This window comes from Mustela lutreola, chromosome 2 (assembly GCF_030435805.1).
Source record: "Mustela lutreola isolate mMusLut2 chromosome 2, mMusLut2.pri, whole genome shotgun sequence".
NCBI classification, from domain to species: Eukaryota; Metazoa; Chordata; class Mammalia; order Carnivora; family Mustelidae; genus Mustela; species Mustela lutreola.
The window spans coordinates 179,406,944-179,432,677 of NC_081291.1; the positions used below are offsets into that span (position 1 = coordinate 179,406,944).

Here is a 25,734-nt window from a genome sequence, read left to right on the forward strand (position 1 = left end):
ACACGAATTACAAAGGAATTAAACATTTCCTTTTCTAAAGCTCTGCCATCACTTGTGTAGGTTATGTTCTCTTTGTCCTAAGCTTTTCCTTGAAAGACCATCAACAAGCAAAAGTGAGGCTTTACACAGGGCAGCCTCAGTCCAACTTCTTGAAACATTAGACCGGGCATTTCTGTAATATTCCTAAGGCAAAGCAGAGGGGAGACATTTATAAATTCTCTTTAGGAAATTATAAACCATCAGTCATAGTCTGCTTATAAGGGCTTCTAAGTGGAAAACTGTCATCAGATTGATGGATGCTGGCTGCAAAGTGGGTGGGCTCTGCAATAGTTCTTGATCATGGCTCCATTGGACATAGATTAGATCAACATAACAATGGTGGCAGGACATGAAAAATAAGTAACTCTGATTTTGTAGTCTAGTAAGAAGCTAAAATCCGAAGCTGAACATCATTTATTTCTTCTTTATCATATCTATTTGCAACTGTTACAGTTCCCAATACCTCTATTAGGTAGAATATTTGGCATAAATAACTTAGATTTGTTTCAAAGAGAAGAATCTATTTGTTCTGCCAAATTGCTCAAGCTTAAAAGATAAACTCATTTCAGATGAAGGGGGAGTGATATTTACCTGAAATAAATATGTATGACACATTTACTTTTTACTTCTGTATTTCTTCCTTCTCATTGAAATTTTTAGCAATTGAATCTGCACAGCGCACAGAGGTTTTCCCTCATGAGTACAAAAAAGATCTGGAAAGAAATTATGTGTACCAATGATGGAAATATTAGATCTCATATTGTAATTCATGTCCCTTTTATGAACTCAAAGCCTTATGGGTTAAAAGGGTGACTGTAACAAATTAGTACAATGTCTACAAATGCTAGATTTTACATTTGAATCTATATTTTAAAGAAAGATGTGCTAAAGGTTAAAAGTAGTAATAAAACTTCAAATTTATCATGCATAGTATTAGAATCCAAAGAAATTTTCCATTTTGGTGGATTTCCATAATATTCCTCAAAGTCATTAATTTCACCCAAATACAGATACAGAACTTTATCAGAAAATACTGAGGTCAAATGAACTGTTGGCACAATTGTAGCAAGGATCTAGAAGATCCAGATTTTAAACCTGACAGGATGTCTTTTATTTGGCTATTGGATTTAGAGAGCTTGGAAACAGAAGCCTGAAACAAACACTTGGTTAGCAAGATAGGGACAATACAAGATCATTTTTTATGATTAAATATGAAAATTCTGAAACCTATATTCCAGTATCAATTATTATGGATCATGGAAGTTAAGAGGAAAAACTGGGTTGCTACAGTGACTGCCTGAGTTAGTTCACCTGCCCAGGGTCACATCTTTTTAATCTACCTCGACCATTGCTGCCAGAGAAACATATTTAGTTTAAAAAATATATATATATATGTTATATATACACATATATACACATATACATATGTATATATAATTAGTACACACATATATATATAAAACATACACATACAAATACAAAAATATATATATAAAATGTATACATACACATACAAAAATCCTTTCCCTAAGAATGTCAGTCTTGATACAACAAAAAGAGCTTGCAAGCACTTCCCTTGTATTGATACAAATTATTATTAGACCTATTACACAAATAAGAAAAATTGGGGTTAGAAAATTAAAGTTCTTGTCCAGAGTCCAACAGCTGGTAAGTGGCAGCATCAGGCAGAGTGTTTCAGAGCTTAAGCTCTTAGCTTTTCTGCCACAGGGGCCTCTCAGACACAATTTATAGATCAAAGCTGTAAGGTTCATCCTTCCGTGCTGGACCTCATCTCTCCTAACTAGCCCTACCATCTCCTGTTCCTAGCTTCATTATCATCTATACTGGTTCAGTTCCGTCTCCTCTGCTTTTCCTTTTGCTATCCCCTGCCAGGACTATCTACCGATTTGCTTCTCTTCCTAATCTCATTCCACATGTCCCTAGAACTTACATACTGTACCTCCTCCTTGAAAGTCCCCCATAGTGATATTTCCTATAGTGGCATTCTCGTCACATTTATTGTCTACATTATAAAATGTTGTGCCTGGCTCTAGGTTAGGTTGTTTTTCTCCCTTCACTTCCCACAGATGCTATGTATCCCCATTCACTAGGTTTCTCAAAGCCACATCCTGTAAAACTGAGCAGAGTAGGAGTTTTATTTATAGTAACAGGTAGATTTTTCTCAACAATTTTCTTAATTCCTCAGAGAGTAACACCAAAGTATTTGAGTAAGGTTCTAATCTATGTGAATACCAAGTACATTGAAATTAGTTCTAGCTGTAACTCCTTGGGAGATACTTTATGCAGCCTTGAAATTCATCAATGACAAGTTTCATCTTCTCATTAAAGATAATAAAGAGTCAAAAGAAGACTCCCCCAGTTTCTTGTGAATTAGAACTTTCACACCTGAGCTTGGCATCTTTTGTATTTTGTGCAGTAACATCGATTTAGAGCTGCTATTATGAAACTAAGGAGCTGTTTTATTAGAATACTGCTGGCATCTAACCTGTAATTTGTTTCCTAGTGGTTTTCTATAGGGAGGTTAGCTACACTGTGAAGATTACAAGAAACTATACAGTCTATGATCACATTTTATAATAAAAAAAAGATAAGTATGAGGGAAATTATGAAAGGATAGTATTCAAATATATGATTAGGTGACAGAAGTCTATTGGTAATTTGTTTTATTTTCAAATATGTAAAAATTATATAATACATTATTGCTATTGGAAAATATATTTGGAGGTGATTAATTCTCTTTTTATATTTTCAAAATATTTCAGCTTTTCTTCTCACTTTTTAAAAAAAATTTTACACAGTTTCCCAAAGACCTCATGTCACAGAATTAACTCAGTATTTGCACTGTATTGAAGTCAGTGGATAGACTCCAAGATTCTTGAATGTTAGTCAAGTGTCAAAATCCCTAGACCTTTTTTAGAAGCCTTATCAGTTTGCTTTAAGAGATTTTGAAAAGCACTTCTATAAGTCACACAAAAAGTAAATTCCTTTCATTTCCCTTCAAAAAATAGCCCAGAAATGTTTATGTATATCTTAAATTGCATTCCCATTCCCAATCAAACCCTTGGAAGAAATCTCTTACTTATATCCAGAACACAATGAATCACAAAATCTCAGATCATCTTTTTCTGTTACAGAGAAAAATTATTTTCTTTAATTGGGACTTCAGTGGACTATTGACTAATTTTTTTTTCTTCCATATTTACAGGTGCCCAATACTTGAGATGATTTTGAAACTTGGGGAGAATATTTTGCAAGTGAAATAGTATTTTTGTTTGTTTGTTTGCCTCAAGAACATTTGTGAAAGAAGAGTATTATAGGGGAAATTTAACATTTTCATAAAAGTAATGAGTTTTTGCTGGATGTAGTATTTTGTATCAGCTTAGCCATTTCTAAACAAATCTCAGTGACCTCCAAACTCTATTACAGATTTAAATAGATTCTAGTTTATTTAACATTATATCATGTCTATATTTTATCTACAATTTGTGGTGATAACTTGGCTTGATGGGTTGCTTGTATTCCCCCCCCCCCCCCCAGTTGCAATTCTGGATTTTTGGAGCCAGTTATTTTTAACCTATTTTTTTTTTTTAAAGATTTTATTTATTCATTTGACAGACAGAGATCACAAGTAGGCAGAGAAGCAGGCAGAGAGACAAAGAGAGAGGAGGAAAGGCTCCCTGCTGAGCAGAGAGCCCTATGCGGGGCTCGATCCCAGGACCCTGGGATCATGACCTGAACCGAAAGCAGAGGCTTTAACCCACTGAGCCACCCAGGCGCCCCTATTTTTAACCTATTTCTACCGCCCCCATTTCTGATGTAGGGATAGTGAATTATAGTTATAATCTCGAATGGATTTAAGAATAAAAAATTTTCTTATCCCTCTAAGGCATTCATATGGATGACATAAATTTGAACAAAATTACAATATAGGAAATAACTATTTATTCACAAGATAAGTCCTAAAATTGGGGGATGATTTTCCCCTTATACTGTTGCCTGGTCATTATCAGATTGTGTCACAAAGGAATCTTATGCTCAGGTGAATTCAAATCAAATCTTTTAACATTTCCTCTGAACTTTTTTCCCCTCCTATATTCCTGTCAGGGTTAAAACATCACCATCTATCTAGTTACCCAAGTTTGAAATCCTACTCTAATATTGGACTTCTCACTTTATCAAACCCTGTTAGTCCATAAATTATTAAATGATGCTGATTCTATATAAAATTATTGCTGCCTGTATCCTGCTTTTGCTTTTACTTCCTTCACTTATTACAAAATCAGTTACTGATTATACTTTCTAATGCTTATATAATCATTATTTCAAACATTTAGTGATGCATCAAACATTTTTTTAATGTCTACTATATATCAAGTACTCCTCTGGTTTCCAAAGACTCATCCTTAATTGGGGTGCCTTGGTGGCTCAGTTGGTTAAGTGTCTGACTCTTGATTTTGGCTCAGGTCATGATCTCAGGGTCATGAGACGGAACCCTGCATCATGCTCCTGCTCAGTGTGGAGTCTGCTTAAGATTCTCTCCCTCTCCTCCCTCTGCCTGTCCCCCCTCACATGTATGTGTGTGGTCTCTTTCTCTCTAAAACAAAACAAAACAAAACAAAACAAAACAAACAAAACAAAACAAAACAAATCCTCAATCAGTACAAGATCCTTGCTTCATGAAGTGTATAGTGGAAAGGGGAACAGAAATAGGTAAACAGTCAATTAACATAAATGGCTAAGCCCTCATCTCCTTCTTTAAAAACCCATTTTATTGGGGCACCTGGGTGGCTCAGTGGGTTAAGGCCTCTACCTTCAGCTTGGATCATGATCTCTGGATCCTGGGATCGAGCCCTGGGTTGGGCTCTCTGCTCAGCAGGGAGCCTGCTTCCTTCTCTCTCTCTCTGCCTGCCTCTCTGCCTACTTGTGATCTGTCAAATAAATAAATAAAATTAAAAAAAAAAAACCATTTTACTTAGTTTTCTTTGCTGTAGGATTAAAGTTTAAAGGGCATGGCAATAAATTCCTTCACAGTTTCTCCTCTACCTTTGTTCTCGTGTCATTTTTACCTCCCTCTAGTCCTGTACTTCCTGTTTTTCAAATCCTCATAATTCATGAAGTATGACTTATACCTCCCTCTCTTCCCTGGAAGACTTCCTTCTCATTGTAAAATCATATACTTAAAAAGGAAAATGTAGAGCTTAAATACTGTCTCCATGGTCAATTCGATGAACACTTTCTCTTTTAGGAAGACCTGGCTGTTTGCTTTCTCCTCCCTTTACATCTTAATCAAACTACTATATGACACACTTACGGCATAGTATTGGTGTTTCTGTGGAGGTGTCTGCTGCCCCCTCTAAAATGCCCTGGACGTCAGGAATTGTGCATAGTTCTCAGCAAATTCACTGTTGAGCAGAGAACTAAGCACAGAATAGGTACTAAATTTCATTTTTTTAATGGAATTCCAGAAGGAATACACACATAAAGATATTCCCTGTGACGACCAAGAAAAGAGTTACTGAAATAACAGAACGGCAAATCAAGAAATCCTAAATTCTTTGCCTTGTATAATATATAGATTTGGAGACAAAGGAAACTTCAAATTTTAGTCTTGCTGCCTATTACATGATCTTGGGCAAGTTATTTTTGCTCTCTCAGTTTTTGCATTTATAAAATGAGGATAATATTATCTACTACATATGGTTTTCAAAGAGTTAGATGAAAAAAATGTATAGTTTTCACAGTGTCTGGCAATCGTTGGCACTTAAAAATGTTGGTATACACTTACTTTCCTTCCTTTTTGAGCACAATTATCTGTTTCTTCTTCCTTTAAAAAAAATTAACATATAATGTATTATTTGCCCTAGGGGGGGTCTGTAAATTCACAGGTCTGTGAATAATCAGACTTACACATTTCATAGCAATGTGTAGCCAAAAATAGTTTTATAAAAATGGATTATTTCCATATTTTATTGTAGCTTGGTACTGAGACAAAAAATTCTTTTATATCCTATGGCAAAGTAAAAATGACCACTAGTTACACATTTTATGTAATACAGTAAATTCCCAGTTTTAGCACTGAAATTCTCATATCTCAGGACAATTTGAATGTTTGGTTACCTTATCCTTTGTGTGCCTGAATCAGCACAGTGCAATTAGAAGTTGTATTAAAGTCAGATAATGTGACATTGAAGACTTTTCCACTTTGGTTAAGTGACCTTTCATAGCTCACTTATGTTACTGCCTATCTCCTTATTCATATGTATATGTATACATATGAATAATAATAACACTTCCTCCATTGTGTGATATGTGAGAGTAAAAGAGATGATGTGTTTAAAACAGAGAATAGTACTTTACACTAAATACCAAATCACCCAATAACAGCTTAAAGAATGAATGAATGAATAAATAGCAAATATCACATCTTACCTTACTGGCTAGATACTGAATTGTAATCTAAGAAGTGGCTTTCCTAGTTAAAAAGACTCATAACTGAAAATGACTATGATCAGTATATTTAGGAGCTTCTTTGATGGTCTCAAAGGTCTATTTAAATCCTATACACCTGATTCCACTCATATGTGAAACGTGTAAGAAATAGCACAGAAGACCACAGGGGAAGGAAGGGAAAACTGAATGGGAAGAAATCAGAAAGGGAGACAAACTCTGAGAGACTCTGGACTCCAGGAAACAAACTGAGGGCTATGGAGGGGAGGTGAGTGGGGGAATGAGGTAACTGGGTGATGGATATTAAGAAGGGCACATGCTGCCATGAGTCTTGGGTGTTATATGCAAAAAATGAATCTTTGAACACTACATCCAAAACTAATGATGTACTATGTGTTGGCTAACTGAACATAATAAAAAAGAATCCTATACACCTGAAATTGACAGGTTTGAAGTTGCTTTATAGAGCAAGATGGTTTCTCCTAGAGTAGAGTAACATAATCAAAATAGGCATTTTCTTATTTTAAATGACAAGCTATCACATACAGTTTCTGGGGAATAGCTAGTATAGGAAATAGATTCTTACTCCTATCTAACAAGCTATGCTGCATCTTCTGTACTCTACATATTTATTTATACCTATAACAATATGTTTCATGGTTAATTTGCAATTTATTTTATTTTTTAATTTTTAAAAGATTTTATTTATTTATTTGACAGAGAGAGAGAGTGTATACAAGCAGGGATAATGGGAGAGGGAGAAGCAGGCTCCCCACTGAGCAGGGATCCCAAATGGGGGGTCGCTCCCATGGCCCTGAGATCATGACCTGAGCTGAAGGCAGATGCTTGACTGAGCCACCCAGGCACCCCTGGAATTGATTTTAACTTTAACACTATTTGAAATTTGTTCCATGCTTTGTCTTAATTTCTTTATTTTGTTTTTAAAACTTAGATGTGATCTAAATGCCCTGAGAGAAATGATGAAGAATAAATTACTTTATCCAATGACAAAACAGCTGAGCAGAAATTAGGAGGAAGGATTGCATTTATGAAAACTGTGGCATTTCTTAATCTAGATTTGTTTTAGAGTAAATGAAAGGTATGAGGCTAAAAAAATGAAATATAATTCTCCTGCCAGTTCCAGAGAGCAGTGGCATACCATCTGCATCAATTAACTTCAGTAATATTCAGTACTATCCTTTCTACAGAAAATTACCATATGGGCAAAAAGACTTCTTAATTAGAAGTGTCTTGTTGACAATAAAAGTTATTGCCAAAGATGTCTAATGTTAGATTTTGTTTCCACTATAAGACACTAACCATACTGCAAAATTTTAATAACATATGCATTTTTAAGAACGACTTTCTTGATTTTGTACTGTATCCATATTTACAAAAATATTATAATGACAATTATCAAATTAAAAGTATATGTTTTGAGATTATCTGATTTTTACTTTTTTTTGTTTTCAACCATTTTGAAAGAATTGGTTATACAATAATCAATTATTATGTGAACAATTATTTACCATTAGGTAGCAATGGACGAAATGTATTAGACCATTCTTGTAACTTGAAATACTGTGTAATATACAAGTTCAAAACCAAATTAAACCAGGAGTGCCTGGGGGGCTCAGTCAGTTAAGCATCTGACTGTTGGTTTTGGCTCAGGTCATGATCTCATGGGTCATCAGATCCAGCTCTGAGTCGGGCTCCATGCTCAGTGGGGAGTCTTCTTGAAGATTCTCTCCCTCTCCCTCTGCACTTCCCTCTGTTCTCTCTTTCTCTAAAATAAATCTAAAAAAGTAAAATAAAATAAATCTATGAGTCATGCTGCCTTTGTTATTTTCTGTGAAAATCTTCTGTGTAGATGATTTAACAATAGATACTATTTCTAAATCAGCATATATGTAATAACTAATTTTTAAAAAATAAGTTTTTCAATCTGCCAGGTTCTGTTCTAAGAGTTTTACATGTGTTAACTCATTTAATCTTCATACTCTTATGGTGGATATAATTACTAGTTCAATTTAACAGCTTAAATTACAGACGCACAGAGAGTTTAACTTGTCCAAGAATGCACAGTGAGCAACTGGCAGAGCCAAGGTTTGAAGGCAGGAGATGTGGTTCCAGAATCTGAATGCTTAACCATCTTCTTATACCCCCAAATGATACTTGCATCTTCATTAGTAATTTGGAGACATAAAGTAATACCCTAAATTTCTGTGGCTCATCTTAACAATCCTGGAAAGTTATTATGGACTGGGCACTGTGCTGTTCCTAAAGATGTTTTATTCTTGAGAAGTTCTATGATTTTAAAGCCTTGTAAAGCAATATAATATTCTAAATAAAGAGGAAATACATGTTAGGAAACTTGCTGGCAAAATCTTTAGATTTTGCTTTCTCCATTCTCACACATCAATTTATGATAATGATTCTGAGGTTCCTTTACAAGAAATGTTTTAAGAGAGACTCTTGAAGCTTTTGAGAGAAAATATCATATTTTACAGCACTGTTTCAAATGCTATTCTTCATTTCTGGCTTCAGAAGTGTTTTATGGTTACATAACCAATCAAATATTCAGTTTTTTGGCCTTTTGTATCATTCACTAATCAAAATAAAACACAAAATTTAAAAATAAAGCAAATGTTTGGAGAGGATATATTTAATACTAACTATATAAGTTATTTATGGTGATATTTTAATTATAATGGAGAAAACATCTATGATATAAGTTAAACTACCAATTAGTTTCCTTTTTTCCCTCGTAGGAAAGTTACTAATTATTTTTTAGTCTTTTCTTCAATTTTTTAAAGGGGCTTAATAAAAAAAAAAAAAGAAAGAAAGTTCAGTTTCGCTAATTACACTTTCTTTAAGACCTCTGTGAACAAAACTAGGAAAAGCCAACATTGTGCCACTAGGCAACTTCTACCAAGCTTTGTCCTACAAGTCACAAGAATGAATGCTGAGATGTGGTATGTTTTATAACAGGGTTTGGTCTATTCCCACTTATTTATGTTCTTAAGAGGCCCAGCAGCCCATGAGGGCATGCACGTGGGCCTGTGGGAAAGGAAAAGACATTTGAGCCACTCGATTGCTTATCATGTTTCCAATTAAGGTAAACACACACAGACACAACAATTCCCACCAACACAAAGATTAAATACTGGTTCAGCTGTATAAAGTTTTTAAAAAAAATTTTCTTTTGTGAAAAGAAAATGATTCTGGGATAAATCTTTTGAAAGTGTTGACAGTTTCTTTGAATAGCATCAAAAATACACAATTTGTAATAAGAAAACATGAAGATCTCTGGAGAGTAGATATATATTCTCAACTGAGAATTTAAACAGCCATATAAAGAAGGTCCGGATTTTTAGTTGCAAACTTCTTCAAATGATATTAAGAAAAAGCAACCTTTATGCTATCAAGAATACATAGCTAAGGTCAAAAGCTAGAAGTATTTAAAGAATCTGAAAATAATGAAAAATACAAGTAATGAAGAAGTAAAAAAGAACTAGTAGAATATCACTTAAAGTTTCTTTTAATAATTTTCATGTCTTCTGGAAGAAAAAGAATAGAAATTCTCTTTGTAAATATTCAAGAATTTGATATCAAGTGCATCCTGCAGCTCTGTTTTTTAAAATTTTTCTTTTAAATGCACTCTCAATCCTTTATGTCAACTAAGCACAACTTTATGTAAAAAAAATTGAGTTTTTAAGAACCTGAGATTCTTCATTTATGGACTTCAAGAGGTCCAGAGGCCTCTTGAAATTGTATGTAAATATTTATATATGATCATATGTCAATTTTCTTGGTGAAGAGTCTGTTATTTTTGGCCAAGAAACAAAGTACAATCCATTAGGAATCTGAGTCCATGACCCATACTACAACATCAGGAATCCGTAAGAGTCCTTAAACTCATAAACTTCAATAGGTTAAAGTTTTTATAAACTGACTGTTTCTTGAAAGTTGGAATTATATCTTCAATTTTGTGTATGCTTCCATCCTGACTTTTCTTATTTCAAGTGGTATCTTCAAGTTGTCTTCCTTAAGCTTTAAATTATTTTCTGATCTTTTGCATATTTCTCCTCAGGTAAGCCAAAGAACCACACTCTTTAGAAACAATGACTTCAAGCAATAGAGGAAGCAGACTGAATGCAACTTTGCATTAACTGGCCAGCCCCTCTCGCACAGGTTTTGGAAACTATCAGTATATTCCAAAAGGTGTTTTTAAATAATCCTCTAATATAGCAATAACAGTGTGAAAATATTTTAAAGGGGTTGTTTATTGGTGTATGACTAGAAATACAATCACTTACGTCACCTTCCTTGTGCTTCTGTTGACTGGGTGTGGTCTCTCCTCTATCATTTTATCAGTGACCCTCTCTTCTCTATGCCACTTCTCAGTCCTGAACTAGAGTAATGTTGGTCTTCTGCCCACTCCTGCCCCAGATTCCCCATCCTAGTTTTTCTAATAGCTTAGTTCTAGTTCTGCAGAGTTTCCTTCTAAAGCATGCGGATACATAGACTTTCAAGGAGGAGAGTTCTCTAGGGAGAATTGAACAAATGAGTATTGATTAGGGCCTATTGGGTCCTATTTGGAATCACACAAATGGAAAGGAATAAAGTAAGCAGGACTTAGGAATCCAAATGAGAGGTTTTTCTTTTTTTAACAGTAATTCACTTTGAATCGTTTATTCAGGATTTTACTTTGCACATTTATTCCAGTTTTTCCTATACCTTTTATAATTAGTTTTTGGTTTAAGTAGGTGATTGCAAACACTCATTAACACACACCTCACTCAGGGTAATTGACAACATTCTCAACTGTAGAAATGTATAAAATATCAACCCTTTAATTAAAGAGATTATTTTTCCCCTTGAAGATCTCGTACTTAAAAAGTAAACCACCATCTCTTAACCTTTATGTACATTGACTGCAACAACATTTTGTTAAAGATAAAATAAGGCCAATTGTTGTTTATACTACATAAAAATATAAAAAGAATAATCTTCCTCAGAAGAACGATAACCAAAGTATAGAAATTATTTTGTTAGACATGATTAACTTTGAAATGTCAAATTATGGATCTCAAGCAAAGTTACTGACCTTTTTTAGAATGCCTAATCATATAAAAAAATGAAATGGTTTACTTTGATTTTACTGAACCATGGTTTGATTGTATTTAAAAGTTATATACTTTTCAACTATTCATTTCCCTTAGTATACTGAGTTAATGCCAATTTTCCTAAACTTATAGTCAAACTATGGCAAACTAAGTTTGCCACTTAGTCTTATATATTTGTGTTACTGCTTTTCCACAGTCCTCTATATGCATCAAAATCTGATAATATTATATTCTTAGATCTGAGATTCTCTGCAGCTTTAACCTTACTTATCATTCCTAGCATTTCTACCTTTTAAACTATATGCCTTCTGAATAAGAAAAATTTTTGCCTGAATTATAGCGCATGTAATATTTGCCCTGACTCCATATCAGATAGGATTTCATATGAAATATGGAAAGGAAAATATTGATAATCATGGCTAATAGATTTTGAAGACATTTTAATATTGGCTCAGCTCTGTAAGTCCTTTGCTATAAAAATGGTCTAGTTGGATCTGTTATCAGTTTATAGAAAACTGGATTGTGTATTCATTTCCTGCTAATCAGGGGACACTCGTGAAGATATGAAAATGTCTAGCTATTTGAGGATAAGGCTCATCCAAATCTTTTTTTCAAATGTTAAAAAAATCATTATTTATTAGCTTTATTAATTATATATTTGATTTCATTTAATTGCAATTTAATTGCAAATCTGGTGTTTGAGACCCAATGTTAAGACTTCTCTTGTTATCTGATTCAGTGTAAGTGGAAAGGAAGTCTCACGTGATGATTTACTCCATCTTTGCCATTTAATTTGACCCCAACACATGGAATGCAATGGAGAGAAGCTCAGGTAAAGAAGTCAAAAGAGGTGTTTTATATATAGCATTGTATTTAAAGCACAGGTACACAAAACTATGATGGTGTTTCAGAAGAATAGTCCTTCCACAACTGAAGAGCTTCCAAGATTAACCACAAAGGAAGTATTAGGGAAATCTTGGACATTGATTTCTATCAGAATTTATCTGTTTCTAAATCCCACATGCTGCCTGTTTCCCTTGTTTTCTCTTTCACAGACTTTGATTATAATTGACAAATCATTTAGTTTGAAGTATATGTTTGAGTTTGGTCTTGATCATACAAATATATTATAATTATATATATATATATATATATATATATATATATATATAAAATGTTTGCCTCTTTAGTGAAAAATATGTCTCCCATAACTGACAGAAAACTGCTAGAAAAATGTAACTTAGAATTTTGTTGATCTAATCGTACCCATCTAGGATGATATTTTCTGACTAATTACTAGGTAGTGAATATGCCTTTATATTTTTTATGCCTTTATATTTTACTAATAAGTCTAATTTTTAAGATACATTGTAATATTTGGATCTTAGTTTAAATTTAAGGTGCTACATGATGTTAGATACTTAATGCTGTGCAGTGACAGAAAAGACTGAATCAGTAAACTTCCATGTATTACCCCATCATTATAACTGCATAATTTTATCTCCCAATGACTTTATTATGCTGCTTTTATTTGTATATGGTATGTGAAATGAAATTGCCAAAAAGATAAAGGGTTTGGGTAGAAGCAGAATCTGTCATAAGATAAGCTACAAGTCTAAGACCCTATGTGTAATCAGTACTCTGTGGCATATAAAAATGTTCTATCCCACTTTCAGATACAGTGTGGCTACAGAATTAAGTCAAAGAAATAACTAGATGGAGCCAAGAAGAAAACTTATTACCATTTTAGAATATATGCCTGATTACATATTTAGAAGAAGGACATCAGTTCTTTTCAGGGAGGTAGAATTTGATTTGAGCAGGGAAGAATACAGAAGGGAAGATTTTGATTTAAAAAATATAATAGCAGTTACATAATTCTATCTTCTCTTCTAGCTTCCCTCCTCTCTTATCTCCCCTACCCCTCCTCTCTTCTCTCCTGTGACTTTCCTTACTTTGTTGGGTAACTTCTATATGAAAGTCATTGCATTCAATGCATGACTATACTTGCTATTCAATTTTTAGCCAATTACTTTCTGGTATCCTTCTCTGTTTGGAACTAAGAATAAAAACTCTTTATTATGACCTTTCTAAAAAATAGTAAGGACATATAAACAGTATAAACAATTGACAATGGTTACATAATTTTACCAACTTCAGGCTTATCTGTTTTCTGGACCTCATGAGTCAATGATGCACTCATTATTGCAGTAAGTGTAAAATTTACTATAAAAACATTGCTTCTTGATAGCACAGTATGACATGAATTTGAAGAAACTATTTTACACAAGATAGCATCACATATTTCATTTAAATTTGATTAAGATAAGTTACTGGGAATTAAATGAGCCCCGTCATTAGAATAGGTTTTTGTGATTCCTTGAACGACATAGCTAATGTCTTTTGACCCTTGAAGTACTGTGAAATATAGTCAATTGGGAGAAAGCAAATTAACTGGTGCCCCACGGACATCAACCTCTGGCTAACTATTTAAAATACCATGGTACAGGTCATGGGAGGAACTGCTTTTTTGATGATGTCATAAACCTGACGGGTTATGAATTCTTCTATTAGATAGCAAAGAAATACTTTTTAAAAATATAAAAGAATAAACACTTCTCGTGATTACAGATTCATGCCTCTTTACACAAAATCATAAAGGAAATTCTTGGGAAATAAGCTGTAGATAAATGGAAGAGGACAAAAATTACCTTTGAAATTGTAGCCGTCATTACTGAAAAGTGCCAGAGGAAGTGTACAGGGATCACTTATCAAAGTGATATAAGCTAGGAAAAGTGAGTTGAGTTAATTTCAGTTTGAGGGAACAGGAACAAGTTTAGATCTATAAATTTTTTATGAGGCAATTTTGTTACACCTGATTTGTATGTAAGTCATGGAAACTGAACTGAGTTTTCTCTCCTATGAAAGCTGGAGGCAAATTTGGCTTAAAGCCAAGAAGAATAGAGTGCTAGAGTATTCTTTCTGATCTCTCTCTAGAAAGTTGTTTTCTGTGTATGTGTTATAGAAACATCACCTTTCTTCTATCTTTCTCAGTGGCTAAATGACAAGGGTTATTTATTTATTTATTAAAGTGATGCTGAATAATTCAAGTCACTCCTGAACTTCGTAATGTCATTTCTGCCAAACGTACCTAAATCCACCATGATTTGTCAGTAAGAGTTAAGAATTAAGCCATTAAACTACAAATCATCCAATCACTACAAAATTCCAATCACTGAGATATTAATAATATATGTGAAAACTGCCTTTTTATATTTGCAGGTAACTCTGAGAGCTTAGCATATATGGATTTTTATTTCTAGTCTTTTGTATCAACACCACCATCACCACCAACAGTAAGAATGCAACATTTCTGTGCAATTGATAGTTTCATTTCTAAAGAGGAAAAAAGTAGCACTCATTAGAATTAAAATTGCTAATTTTTAATTCACATAACTTTGGTTCCTACCTATCAGTGGCTTTGTTTGCCACAAAGCCTCAAACCATTATCAATCTGTAATTATTCAATGATAAAACCAAATTAAATCAAAGCGTATTTATAGTTTGTTATTTTGTATGTTGTAATTTAATAGACAAGGATAATTGAAAAACAACAGAAAAATATAAGCATAATAATCTTAGGCTTTGTCAGTATAATTGTGTCAAGAAAAGCAAGAAATGTGCATGTTGGAATTTTGTTTTTATTGGATTTCCAAGTGTCTTCAATTGTTCCCAGTATTGGTTGGATGGGCCAGACCCTCCTGAATACATTGGTGTCATTACTATAATTTGTGGCATAATTATTAATTGTGATAAAAAACAAGAATTAAGATAGATAAAACTCCAAGAATCAATATCCTAATTCTATTTTGCTAAGACACATATGAAATACAAAGCAGGTTTGTGTCCTTTATACAGAAGAAGAAGGCAGCTGGATATCTTAAAAATGAGAGGAGAGAAACAATTTGTGACTCAAATACTACCATGGATAATCTGAAAGTGATTTAGTAAACTTTGAAATTGCACTTTAAAGTGCTCAATTTCTATATTTTGTTTCTCTGATTAATAAAATATAGCTTTGGTCAGATTGACATTTTCAGGGGAAACTGAGTATTAATTTTCTTTTTCAAAAGGTTCTTCCAAATTTGCTACATTTTGGGCATTTCTTCCAATAATTTCTCTTTAGTGAAATGAAATTTTAATTAAATCTCTATAAGCTCATCCAAATATGGACTTACTCTTTCTGTTAATAATGTTATTTTTAATTCTCTTTGCTAGCCAGTTCCAAGTGGCAAAATAGGTCAAATTTATCTTTATTTTTATTCCTGATTTATGAAATTTGGGATTTAAAGCTCTAGTTCTTATTCATGTAAAAATCATTCTAGAAGAAGTCCCAGCATTATGCTAGTTGGGTGTTCAGGTTACAGATTTTTCTTCCACTTCCTTTCACAACTTCTAAAGCATTAGGTATCATAAATGTGATCCCTGCAGTAGAGAAAAGTCACTCGCATTTACTTTCAACAATATAGAAATATTTATTTTTGTCTTATGGATCTTTCAATTGTGAGCACACTTCTATTGAGGTATATGGTGGCAGAAAACTTCACCTGAAATACCTACCAGCAGGAATCCTGGGGGGCAGAGATCCTCCCCCTGGCACTGGATGCGGGGCCTGGATGCTATTTAAAAACCCTGCCCTCAGGAAGCTGGGGCAAAACGTCTCCACCCCAATGGCCGGGAAGGATCCTTTCAAGAGATAAAAATGGACATTAATCAAAACCTTCTTTGTGGAGAAGCTGTTGATCATTTAAGTGGGGGAAAAAAACACCTATGATTAATAAAGACATCAAACTTTAAAAGAAGTGATAAAATGAAAAGGGATAGAATGCATTTTTATTCATAAACCTTAAAAAACCCACCTAGTTTCTGAAAAGAAAGCTACTCTAAACTACTTACAATCACACATGGTTTAAAAGAATGCTAAGATAAAATTTCCAAACCCCCATTTGACAAAGTGGATATAAATAAGTCATTGAAGTTGTCTATTTGCAGAATGCACACCCAGGGTTACAGAAGACAGCCACAGCAGGATGAGACATCGAAGGTGCATGGAAGGAACAGTGCCTTGTTTAGGTATGTCAGCAGTAGTGCGTTTTTGAAATAGTGGCAAGGAACTCAATATACACAATTCTTAATTTGTTATACTTTTCGGGAGAAGACAGAGTTTGCAAAGGTGGAACCAGATGCTTTTTCACTTTCAAGAGGGCTATTATAAAGCAAAACAAAACAAAAAACCCCAAAAAACAAAACGAAAAACAATCAAACAAAAAAAACCAACGATAACAACAAAAAACAAAAAGTAAACTACTTGGAAGTTTATCCATAAGATTATATCATGAATTGTAGAATAAAAGACTGTCAAAGCTGGAAAGGACATCAGAGATCATTCAGGTCCTCATTTTACAGAGCAGCAAACTGAGGCATGGGAAGGGAGAGGGCTGCCGGTGAGCTGGCGGACTCATAGCACAAAAATCTTTCCACTATAGATTAAAAATAAATAATGAGCCGCTTCACATTTGGAAGACTGCTATTCTCTGAATGTGAATTAGAAACCCCGCAGTTTGGAATAATAGCATTACAATTTGGTGTCTCAATGACCTGAAAGATACTAAAGTCATTCAGAAGAAAATTTAATACACAAGCACTGTCAGTGCATGGCCCGCACTGGTAATTGATATGGTATATCCAAGTTTAATCACAATAATACCCTACAAGCAAGTTACACTGATGGTGGTAAGGCACCCATATCCTTCGGGGCCTCTGAAACCCCAACCAGGACCAGCAGTTTCTGGATAAGTAGACTGGGGGATCAATCCTCCCATGCTCAGTTTTAACAAGTCCTGAATTTTCGAAGAGACTTCATTCTGTTCCTTGACACAAATTTTGCTCCTACAATATGTTAAAATTGACAGCCTCTTTGGACTTGGGCTAGGATTAAACAGACCTGGTATACCTATCACTCTTTATACAAGTTGCTTCTCTGGAGAAACTCGTTGCTAAAGAAAAGCCAGCATTTCTCAGATCTTTAGAGATGTTTTATGGGTGAGGCCTGCCCATTGTACATTGAATTAAAGAAAGCATAGAAAGGAAATCATTTACTGTAAATAAATCCATTTTGTTGTTGATTTATGAGGCTTTAGTATAAAGGCCCAGAGGAGTTTGGGTCCCTTAAGCATTACGAGATGTGGCTATAGTGCCAAGTTGTAGGCCACAGAATGTTCTGAGGTAACTTTTGGTGAACAGTGACTCTAATTTCTACTACATGAGGGTATAGATCATTGAGCAAAAGTGTGCCCTCATTTACACACGTCCCACATTGCAATATTTCAACATTCTGGGAAAATGCCCATCGCCAAGAAGCATCACTGAATACCAGGTAGAGATAATTACATATTTATACTTCATTCTTAAAGTTATAAAGTGGGACACCTGGGTGGCTCAGTGGGTTAAGCCTCTGCCTTCGGCTCAGGTCATGATCTCAGGGTCCTGGGATCGAGCCCCACATCGGCTCTCTGCTCAGCAGGGAGCCTGCTTTGCCCTCTCTCTCTGCCTGCCTCTCTGCCTACTTGTGATCTCTCTTTGTCAAATACATACATAAAAATCTAAAAAAATAAAGTTACAAAAATAATGGTGATTTTGTTTCAGTGAAAAGAATTATATAAGAAATTCGTATTATAGTATAGGCTGTTTCAAACAGAAATACTCCAATTCTAGCTGATTATGGATTTATTGAAGCCAAGTAACAGGAAGCTGGGTTAAAAAATCCTAGATTGTAAAGGAAAAGAATAACATAATCATGTACAGGAAAGACAAAGGAATATAAATATAGTTATCATAAAAGAAATTGGAAGGAAAAAAGCATGTAGAGCAGACTTTAAATAATGTTAATATGCTTCACATTTAGAGATTTTTGTCTTTATATTTGCTATTTTAACCATATTACTTGAAACTGTTAACTAAGAAAAGATATCCATTATTTTAACTTCTTGAAACAAAATAAAAATATTATATTATTGCTATGATTACACTGATTGCTATTTTTGTGGTTGTGACAGCTTGTCATATTTAATAATAGCTTTCATTTTCTTAAACTTGCTGCATCATTCATTATAGCTGTGTTATGTTTCTTTACTGCAGGTTAAAAGATCTTTCATTTATTGTGGCATCTCTTCCTTAAGGAACTGTCATTTTTTATATACATATATGAAACAAACAACCAGAAAAGCAGGTGTACATGAATACATATTCAGTTGAAATATCATATTACGTGCTAATAACGTCTTATCATTTTTCTCCTTAGGGTCAGTCATGTCAGTAGAGATTGCATGAAACACTACAGCTCTGTTTTCACAATTCAATAATGAAGCTGAACTTATTCTTTGTTATAATTCTCTTATCTCATAATCTACAAGAAATTAAGTTCAGGAACCTTTTGGGATTGGATATGAAATAATTTTAGTCTGGTTTGTTGTATTGCTTACACTGCTGTCTTTGGCTGTTTTTATTTTATTTTTTTAAATAAGTAATTGTAACACAGAAAAAAGAGAGACACACAAGCCAAGATACAGACTCTTTTTTAAAAAAAGATTTTATTTATTTATTTGACAGAGAAAGAGATCACAAGTAGGCAGAGAGGCAGCAGAGAGAGAGAGGAGGAAGCAGGCTCCCCAGCCTCAATGTGGGGCTAGCTCCCAGGATCCTGAGATTATGACCTGAGCCAAAGGCAGAGGCTTAACCCACTGAGCCACCCAGGCACCCCAAGAAACAGACTCTTAACTACAGCGAACAAACTGATGGCTATCAGACAGGAGGTGGGTGGGGGGATGGGAGAAATAGGTGATGGCAATTAAGGAGGGCACTTGCTCTGATGAGAACCTGGGTGTTGTATGGAAGCGCTGAATCACTATATTGTACATCTGAAACTAATATTACACTGTACTGGAATTAAACATGGAAACAACAAACTAAATAAGCAAGTATTGAACTTATTTATATTATAGCAAAAGAATAAACAACAGCTATTATCTGTAGCAGGATAAATGTAGATGTATTGTTTTTAGTTGCATTCAGTAGTCTGAGTTATGTGTCAGATAAAGTAGACTTTTGATGAGAATATTCCTCCCTTTCATTACAAGTTTGAAAATATAAGATGTGTCACTTCACATATGCTTTACTAATCTCAAATAAAGAGTTTCCAGTTTGTTAGTGGTCATGAGTAAGTGGGTTAAAGAAATACCGTAATAGGATATTAGCATTATATTGTCTCTAATATAGAGTTGCCAGATAATTGGGCATCCTATATTTTCATTTGCTAAATCTGAAACCCTACTCCAATATAATTTCAAACACTTTTGATTTTAAGACTCACTAAAGACACTATTAACTACTGGTATAAGGTAAATTAACATAAAGTCACTGGCTGCAGGTTATCTGTCCTTCCGTAGTTCAGTGGTCATTGATATCCCTTAGGTAGTACTGCAAATTATGACTAAGGGAAGACATATTTTTGGGGTGAGGGTTAGGATGTATGCTAAAGGCATTATAATAACTGGTATACATACCCCCTTCACAAAGGAGAATTTCTCTCAAAATGATAGCAGCACCACTGAGAAACACTGTATGAGAGCAAAGCATCCAAAAAAAAAAAAAAAAAATTGGTTGCTATTGACCGTGATGTAAAAAAAAGTTGACATGATTGGCCTGAGTTTTGACATCTGATTTGATCAGTTAATAGAGGATTTTGATTATCTAGATTATTTGAAAGTAATCTGGTCTGTAGAGTTGCCAGTTTTCAGAGTTAAAATAAGATATATTTAACACTTAAACTCGATGAAACAAAATCTCATTTTCATTGATTTGCAGGAATCTCTTTGAAATAACTTTACCTTGGAAATTAGATCTTTAGAATTTGTATAACAAAATGACTATGACTTTGGATTCTTCATGCCTTAATTTCCTCATATATAAAATGAAAATAACAATTCACCCTACCTAATAATACTAATGTAAGGATTAAATAAAGTAAATAATCATAAATATAAGACAATATTATCAGATGGTCCCAATTTTTTTTTTTTTTTAATAGGGAGAGCAAGCAGGGCAGGGGGCAGAGTGAGAGAAAGAATCTTAAGAAAGCTCCATGCCCAGTATAGAATCTGATGTGGGGCTTGATCTCATCACCCTAATATCATAATCTGAATTGAAATCAAGACACTTAACAGACTAAGCCACCCACAGGGCCCCAAAGTCCTAATGCTTTAAGAAAAGAAACCTCCTTTTTTTTTTTTTTTTTAAGGTTGTGTTTGAGAGAGAAAGAGAGCATGAAAGGTGAGAGGTCAGAGAGAGAAGCAGACTCCCTGCTGAGCAAGGACCCCGATGTGGGACTTGATCCCGAGACTCCAGGATCATGATCTGAGCCAAAGGCAGTTGCTTAATCAACTGAGCCACCTAGGTGCCCAAAAGAAACCTCTTTAGGTGAGAAATTGAGGTAGACTGATTAAATTTTTCTAATGCAGAACTACCTGCCTCCCCCACATACATAGATTAAAAACCTAACAGAAGAAATCTCTTCTTTGAAGATTACATATCAATAATTTAACTTTGCTTGAAAAGTTTAATAAAGGCAATATCCCTATAATGGGAATTTTTTGAGACGTGATTCATTTAAATTGTCTCCATTTGGTTTTATTTTTGCAGATATCCAATTTGATCTATGTGTAGACAAAGAATATCTAGATTCAGTTAAAAGCAAAACATTTATAATTGTAAACTTAGTATTCTAAGTATTCACATGCACACATGTGACTCAAATAAATTATAAATAAAATATACTCATAATATTCCCTGTGGAGGATGCTCAAACATTTTCATTGTTAGAGGCGTGTAATCAGAGAATTTTGGACAATGCTCATTTAAGCAATAAAACAGTAAGAGAAATCCTACTAAAGACTTTATGAAGTAAAACAGTTACTTCAAGAGCTGAACAATTAGGGCAGGGCCTTGATTTCATCTGGCCCAGGGCAGTGAACCTAGAATTCATGCTGCTCCTTACACAGTGGTTCTCAACCTTGGATATACATCAGAAAATAGGTATTCAAGGTCCAAGCAAACACATAGGACACAAAATAGAAAATCTATGTCTTCTACTCTTAAAAAGAATTGTCAACTATAATGTGAAATGCCAGGATGATCTAATCTGACATGAAAAGAGATCACAAAATGTTCTAAATATATAGCATCTTATGTATATTTTGTGTGTATGGTATGATTATTATTTGAAATCAAGTATCAAAATAAGCTGAACTTGTAATCGGATACTAAATTGATACATCTTACACTGTTAGTATATAAAATGAATATTATTTCAAAATATTTAAATTTTATTCCTTTTATATTTTGTCTTAGAATAAATATAAAAGCATAACACAGTAAAACAGAAAATATATATGACTTATAAGTAAATTAATATTCAGAGTAGAGTTTGGATTCAAACATGATTACTGACAGGGGCATGACTACAATTTTGGAGAGCTAAGAATTGAGTATATATGCATTCAGAATAGAGATCCTTTCCTCAGTCTTAAGAATTCTGTATTCAGTTCTTAATGGGCACACAGTAGCTATTCCATGGCTGTGTGGTTAGGATTAATGATGGTACCTCTGAGTTATAGTAGGAATAACTTCAAAGTTTAATGATAACATAGTCTGTGAAACCAAATGCTATGTCAAGGTCTGTTTTCCCTGAGGAATGCTCACTTCAGAACCTTCCAAGATTCTCTGCTCTCTATTTATAGAAATGTCTCCCTATCTATCATCTATCTATCGATCTATCTATCAATCAATTTCACTTGTCCTTTGTCAGTGTGTTTCCCTCTACTCCATGTGTATCTCGTGTTTTCTTTCCTGTGTGCTTCTCTTCTATTTCTGCTACAATAAATTACAGGTTACACATTCTTTCCTACACCGAGGGAAGTGAAAGAAAATAAGCCTGTTGTTTGAACACATGCTTCCTAATTTTTTGTGATGTGGATGAAGCCTCAGACTCTGAGTTACATCACCACTGAAGGAAGACTAGCAACAGTAAGAAGAGCCATTGTCATGTAAGGTATTAAAAGAATGCATTCTTCTTCCATAGAAACCTTTGTTTAGGTCTCTTTATTTAATAACACATGGTCTAGGAAATACTAAGCTGCTGTGCCTAGTTTAGTAGAGAAAAGATTCCTGCTGTATCCTGATTCATGAGGTGAGCTGGCTGGGACCCCGGCATAGGCTGCTCTAACTTGATCGGAAGCTACACAGGGTAGGGTTTCAATAATGGCCAGTTGAATAAATGGTTGGAAAAAACGATCAAATGAGAAGTGACAAATTGCTCCTTAGGCAAATATCTTACTAGGATCTAAGGAAGTACTCAGACTACTCAATTGCTTCCTAGGCCTATAGTAACTTTCTAATGACTAGATGAGAGATAATTTTCAATTAGGCTTACCATGTGAAAGAGAACCATTACATTCATAAATAACTCATAGACTTAGTCATTTGTTCAGCAAGTATTTATTGAAGCACCTGTTGTTGTTGTTTTAACTTGGCACTATAACACACGTTTCTGGTACAAAAGGAGGAAATCAATTTTTGAGAGGATACTATTATTTTCAGGAAATGATTCTTTCCCCTACCCCCCGGGAAATGATTCTAACTAAGTTAAACCAAAGTTATACCTACAAACTTTTTTTCCATTTCCTAAATGATTATAAATGGAAATATGCCTTCAATTATATTAGTATTTTCTTGTTTAGCTAACTGCACAGCTAATCTCCATGAAGATTCTTCAGCACCAAATACAATTAAAGATCATGCAACCATTACTATTTTGTTTTGACTTTTTTTTTTAATCCTTCAGGTCACTGCAATATGAATTTTACAGATTTCTCATCCTGCTGTTGTTCAATAGGTCACAATAAAAGTATTGAAGCAAAAAGGGCAGTTTCATGGCTAGATTTTTATGAGTTATTTCTGCAGTGTTTTTAAAAATAAATTTTCAGCTTTTCCTGAGTTATTTTTAAACTTGTAGGATATGTATGACGAAATTATGGTTGCTGTAATTTTATAAAACTATAGTATTAACAAAGAGAAGATATTTTGAAGCTGATCAAAATAAGACATTTATTAAAAATGCATTTTAATTTGTATTTAAAATAGACATTGACTTTTTATTTATTTACTGTTTTAAAGATTTTATTTACTTGACAGAGAGAAAGAGAGAAAGAGCACAAGCAAGTGGAGCAATAAGCAGAGGGAGAAGCAGACTCCCCACGGAGCAGGAAGCCTAATGATGCAAGGCTCAATCATAAGACCCTGGGATCATGAACTGAGCTGAAGGCAGATGATTAACTGACTGAGCCACCCAAGCACCTTGACTTTTTAAAAACAAATATTTTAAATGTCTGAGTTTTCTCATCTGTAAAATAATAAACTTGGACCAGAACTTCCCTTAATTTCCTTTAGTTCTAAAAGTCTATTTATGTAATTTTTATTTCATTTGTTATATTGAATTAAGCTTGTATTTATCCCATATATGGATTATGTCCAGTGGTCTTACCTATGCTTTTATGTCGTAGGACTTGGAATCTTAATTACCAAAAATGTGTCCTGACTAAATCTGTAATATGCTGATATATCCATCAGGTTTTAATATCGAGACCAGAACTTTTTTTTTTTTTTTTTTTTTTTTTTTAAAGATTTTCTTTATTTATTTGTCAGAGAGAGAGCGAGCGAGAGTGAGCACAGGCAGAGTCAGAGGGAGAAGCAGGCTCCCTGCGGAGCAAGGAGCCCGATGTGGGACTCGATCCCAGGACACTGGGATCATGACCTGAGCCGAAGGCAGCTGCTTAACCAACTGAGCCACCCAGGCGTCCCGAGACCAGAACTTTTATTCAACCATTCACTAGAAGATTCATCTTGGGTAAGTTATTTAGCTTTTCTGATATTCAATGTCTTCACTTGAAAAATGGAGCTAATAATAAATATATCACTTATATTGGTTTATTGCAGACCATATAGGAAGTGCCTATTAGTGGCTAACAGTAAGTGTGCAATAAATTAGGGATAAATATTACTTTCCATAATTCCCTAAACTTGACCTATCACTTCATGTCTCCATACCTCCATGATATCTCCTTCTCTTGGAAAGACCTTCTGTCCTTCTGGTCTCACATGCTTGACCTATCCAGAGAGAACTCATTATTCTTTCTACCATGACCCCCATAAAATCTTAGCTACTAGAATAGAGGTAGAACACTATTATAGATGCAGTATTTCTTTGTTTACAATTTTGCAATGCCAAATGCAAATACCTTTAGGGCCCATTAGTTACAATAAATTAGTATATCCAATTGATGACAAAAAATTGATTACAAAGGCACTGAGTCAAAGATGAAAGTTCTGGCTAAGGGCAACAAATTCAGGTGTTGAAAGAACACTGTAGAAATCAATAAAACACACCTCTTAGCTGACTTCAGCCTTTGGGCTGCCATCAGGTGACTTCTGTTTATATGGTTGTGTTCTCTATTAGGATTTGATCCCTTAAGAACAGGGACAATTCATGCATGTCTTATTCTTCTCTTTATGTCTAGTCCCAGAGCTTGCACATAGTGGGAGCTCAATGTCATATTTATTGAGTTGAATTAAAATCATAATTATATGAATATCAAAAGCAGTTAGACTTTATCTGCATACACATTAGACTGAGTTTTCTCGATGTCAGAGATTTAAAAATTTTTAAAAATATGTTTATTTTTAAAAATATTTTATTTATTTATTGACAGAGAGAGAGAGAGAGAGAGATCACAAGTAGGTAGAGAGACAGGCAGAGATAGGGGGAAGCAGGCTCGCTGCTGAGCAGAGAGCCCAATGCAGGACTCGATCCCAGAACCCTGAGATCATGACCTAAGCTGAAGGCAGAGGCTTAACCCACTGAGCCACCCAGGCACCCCAATGTCAAAGATTTTAAAATCAGCTATATTCTTTTTTTATTCTTTCTTTC

The 25,734-nt window shown here is 34.2% G+C and overlaps 1 protein-coding gene across 3 annotated transcripts in view; it reads right to left on the minus strand.

The window, feature by feature from the left end:
* The window catches only part of EPHA6 (EPH receptor A6), an 878,132-nt gene that overhangs the window by 130,217 nt on the left and 722,181 nt on the right, over positions 1-25,734 (minus strand). For all 3 annotated transcript variants that reach the window (XM_059164403.1, XM_059164402.1, XM_059164404.1), the window contains one exon: positions 16,257-16,382. In XM_059164403.1, the coding sequence (XP_059020386.1) occupies positions 16,257-16,382 (126 nt within the window). The remainder of the gene's footprint in view (positions 1-16,256; positions 16,383-25,734) is intronic.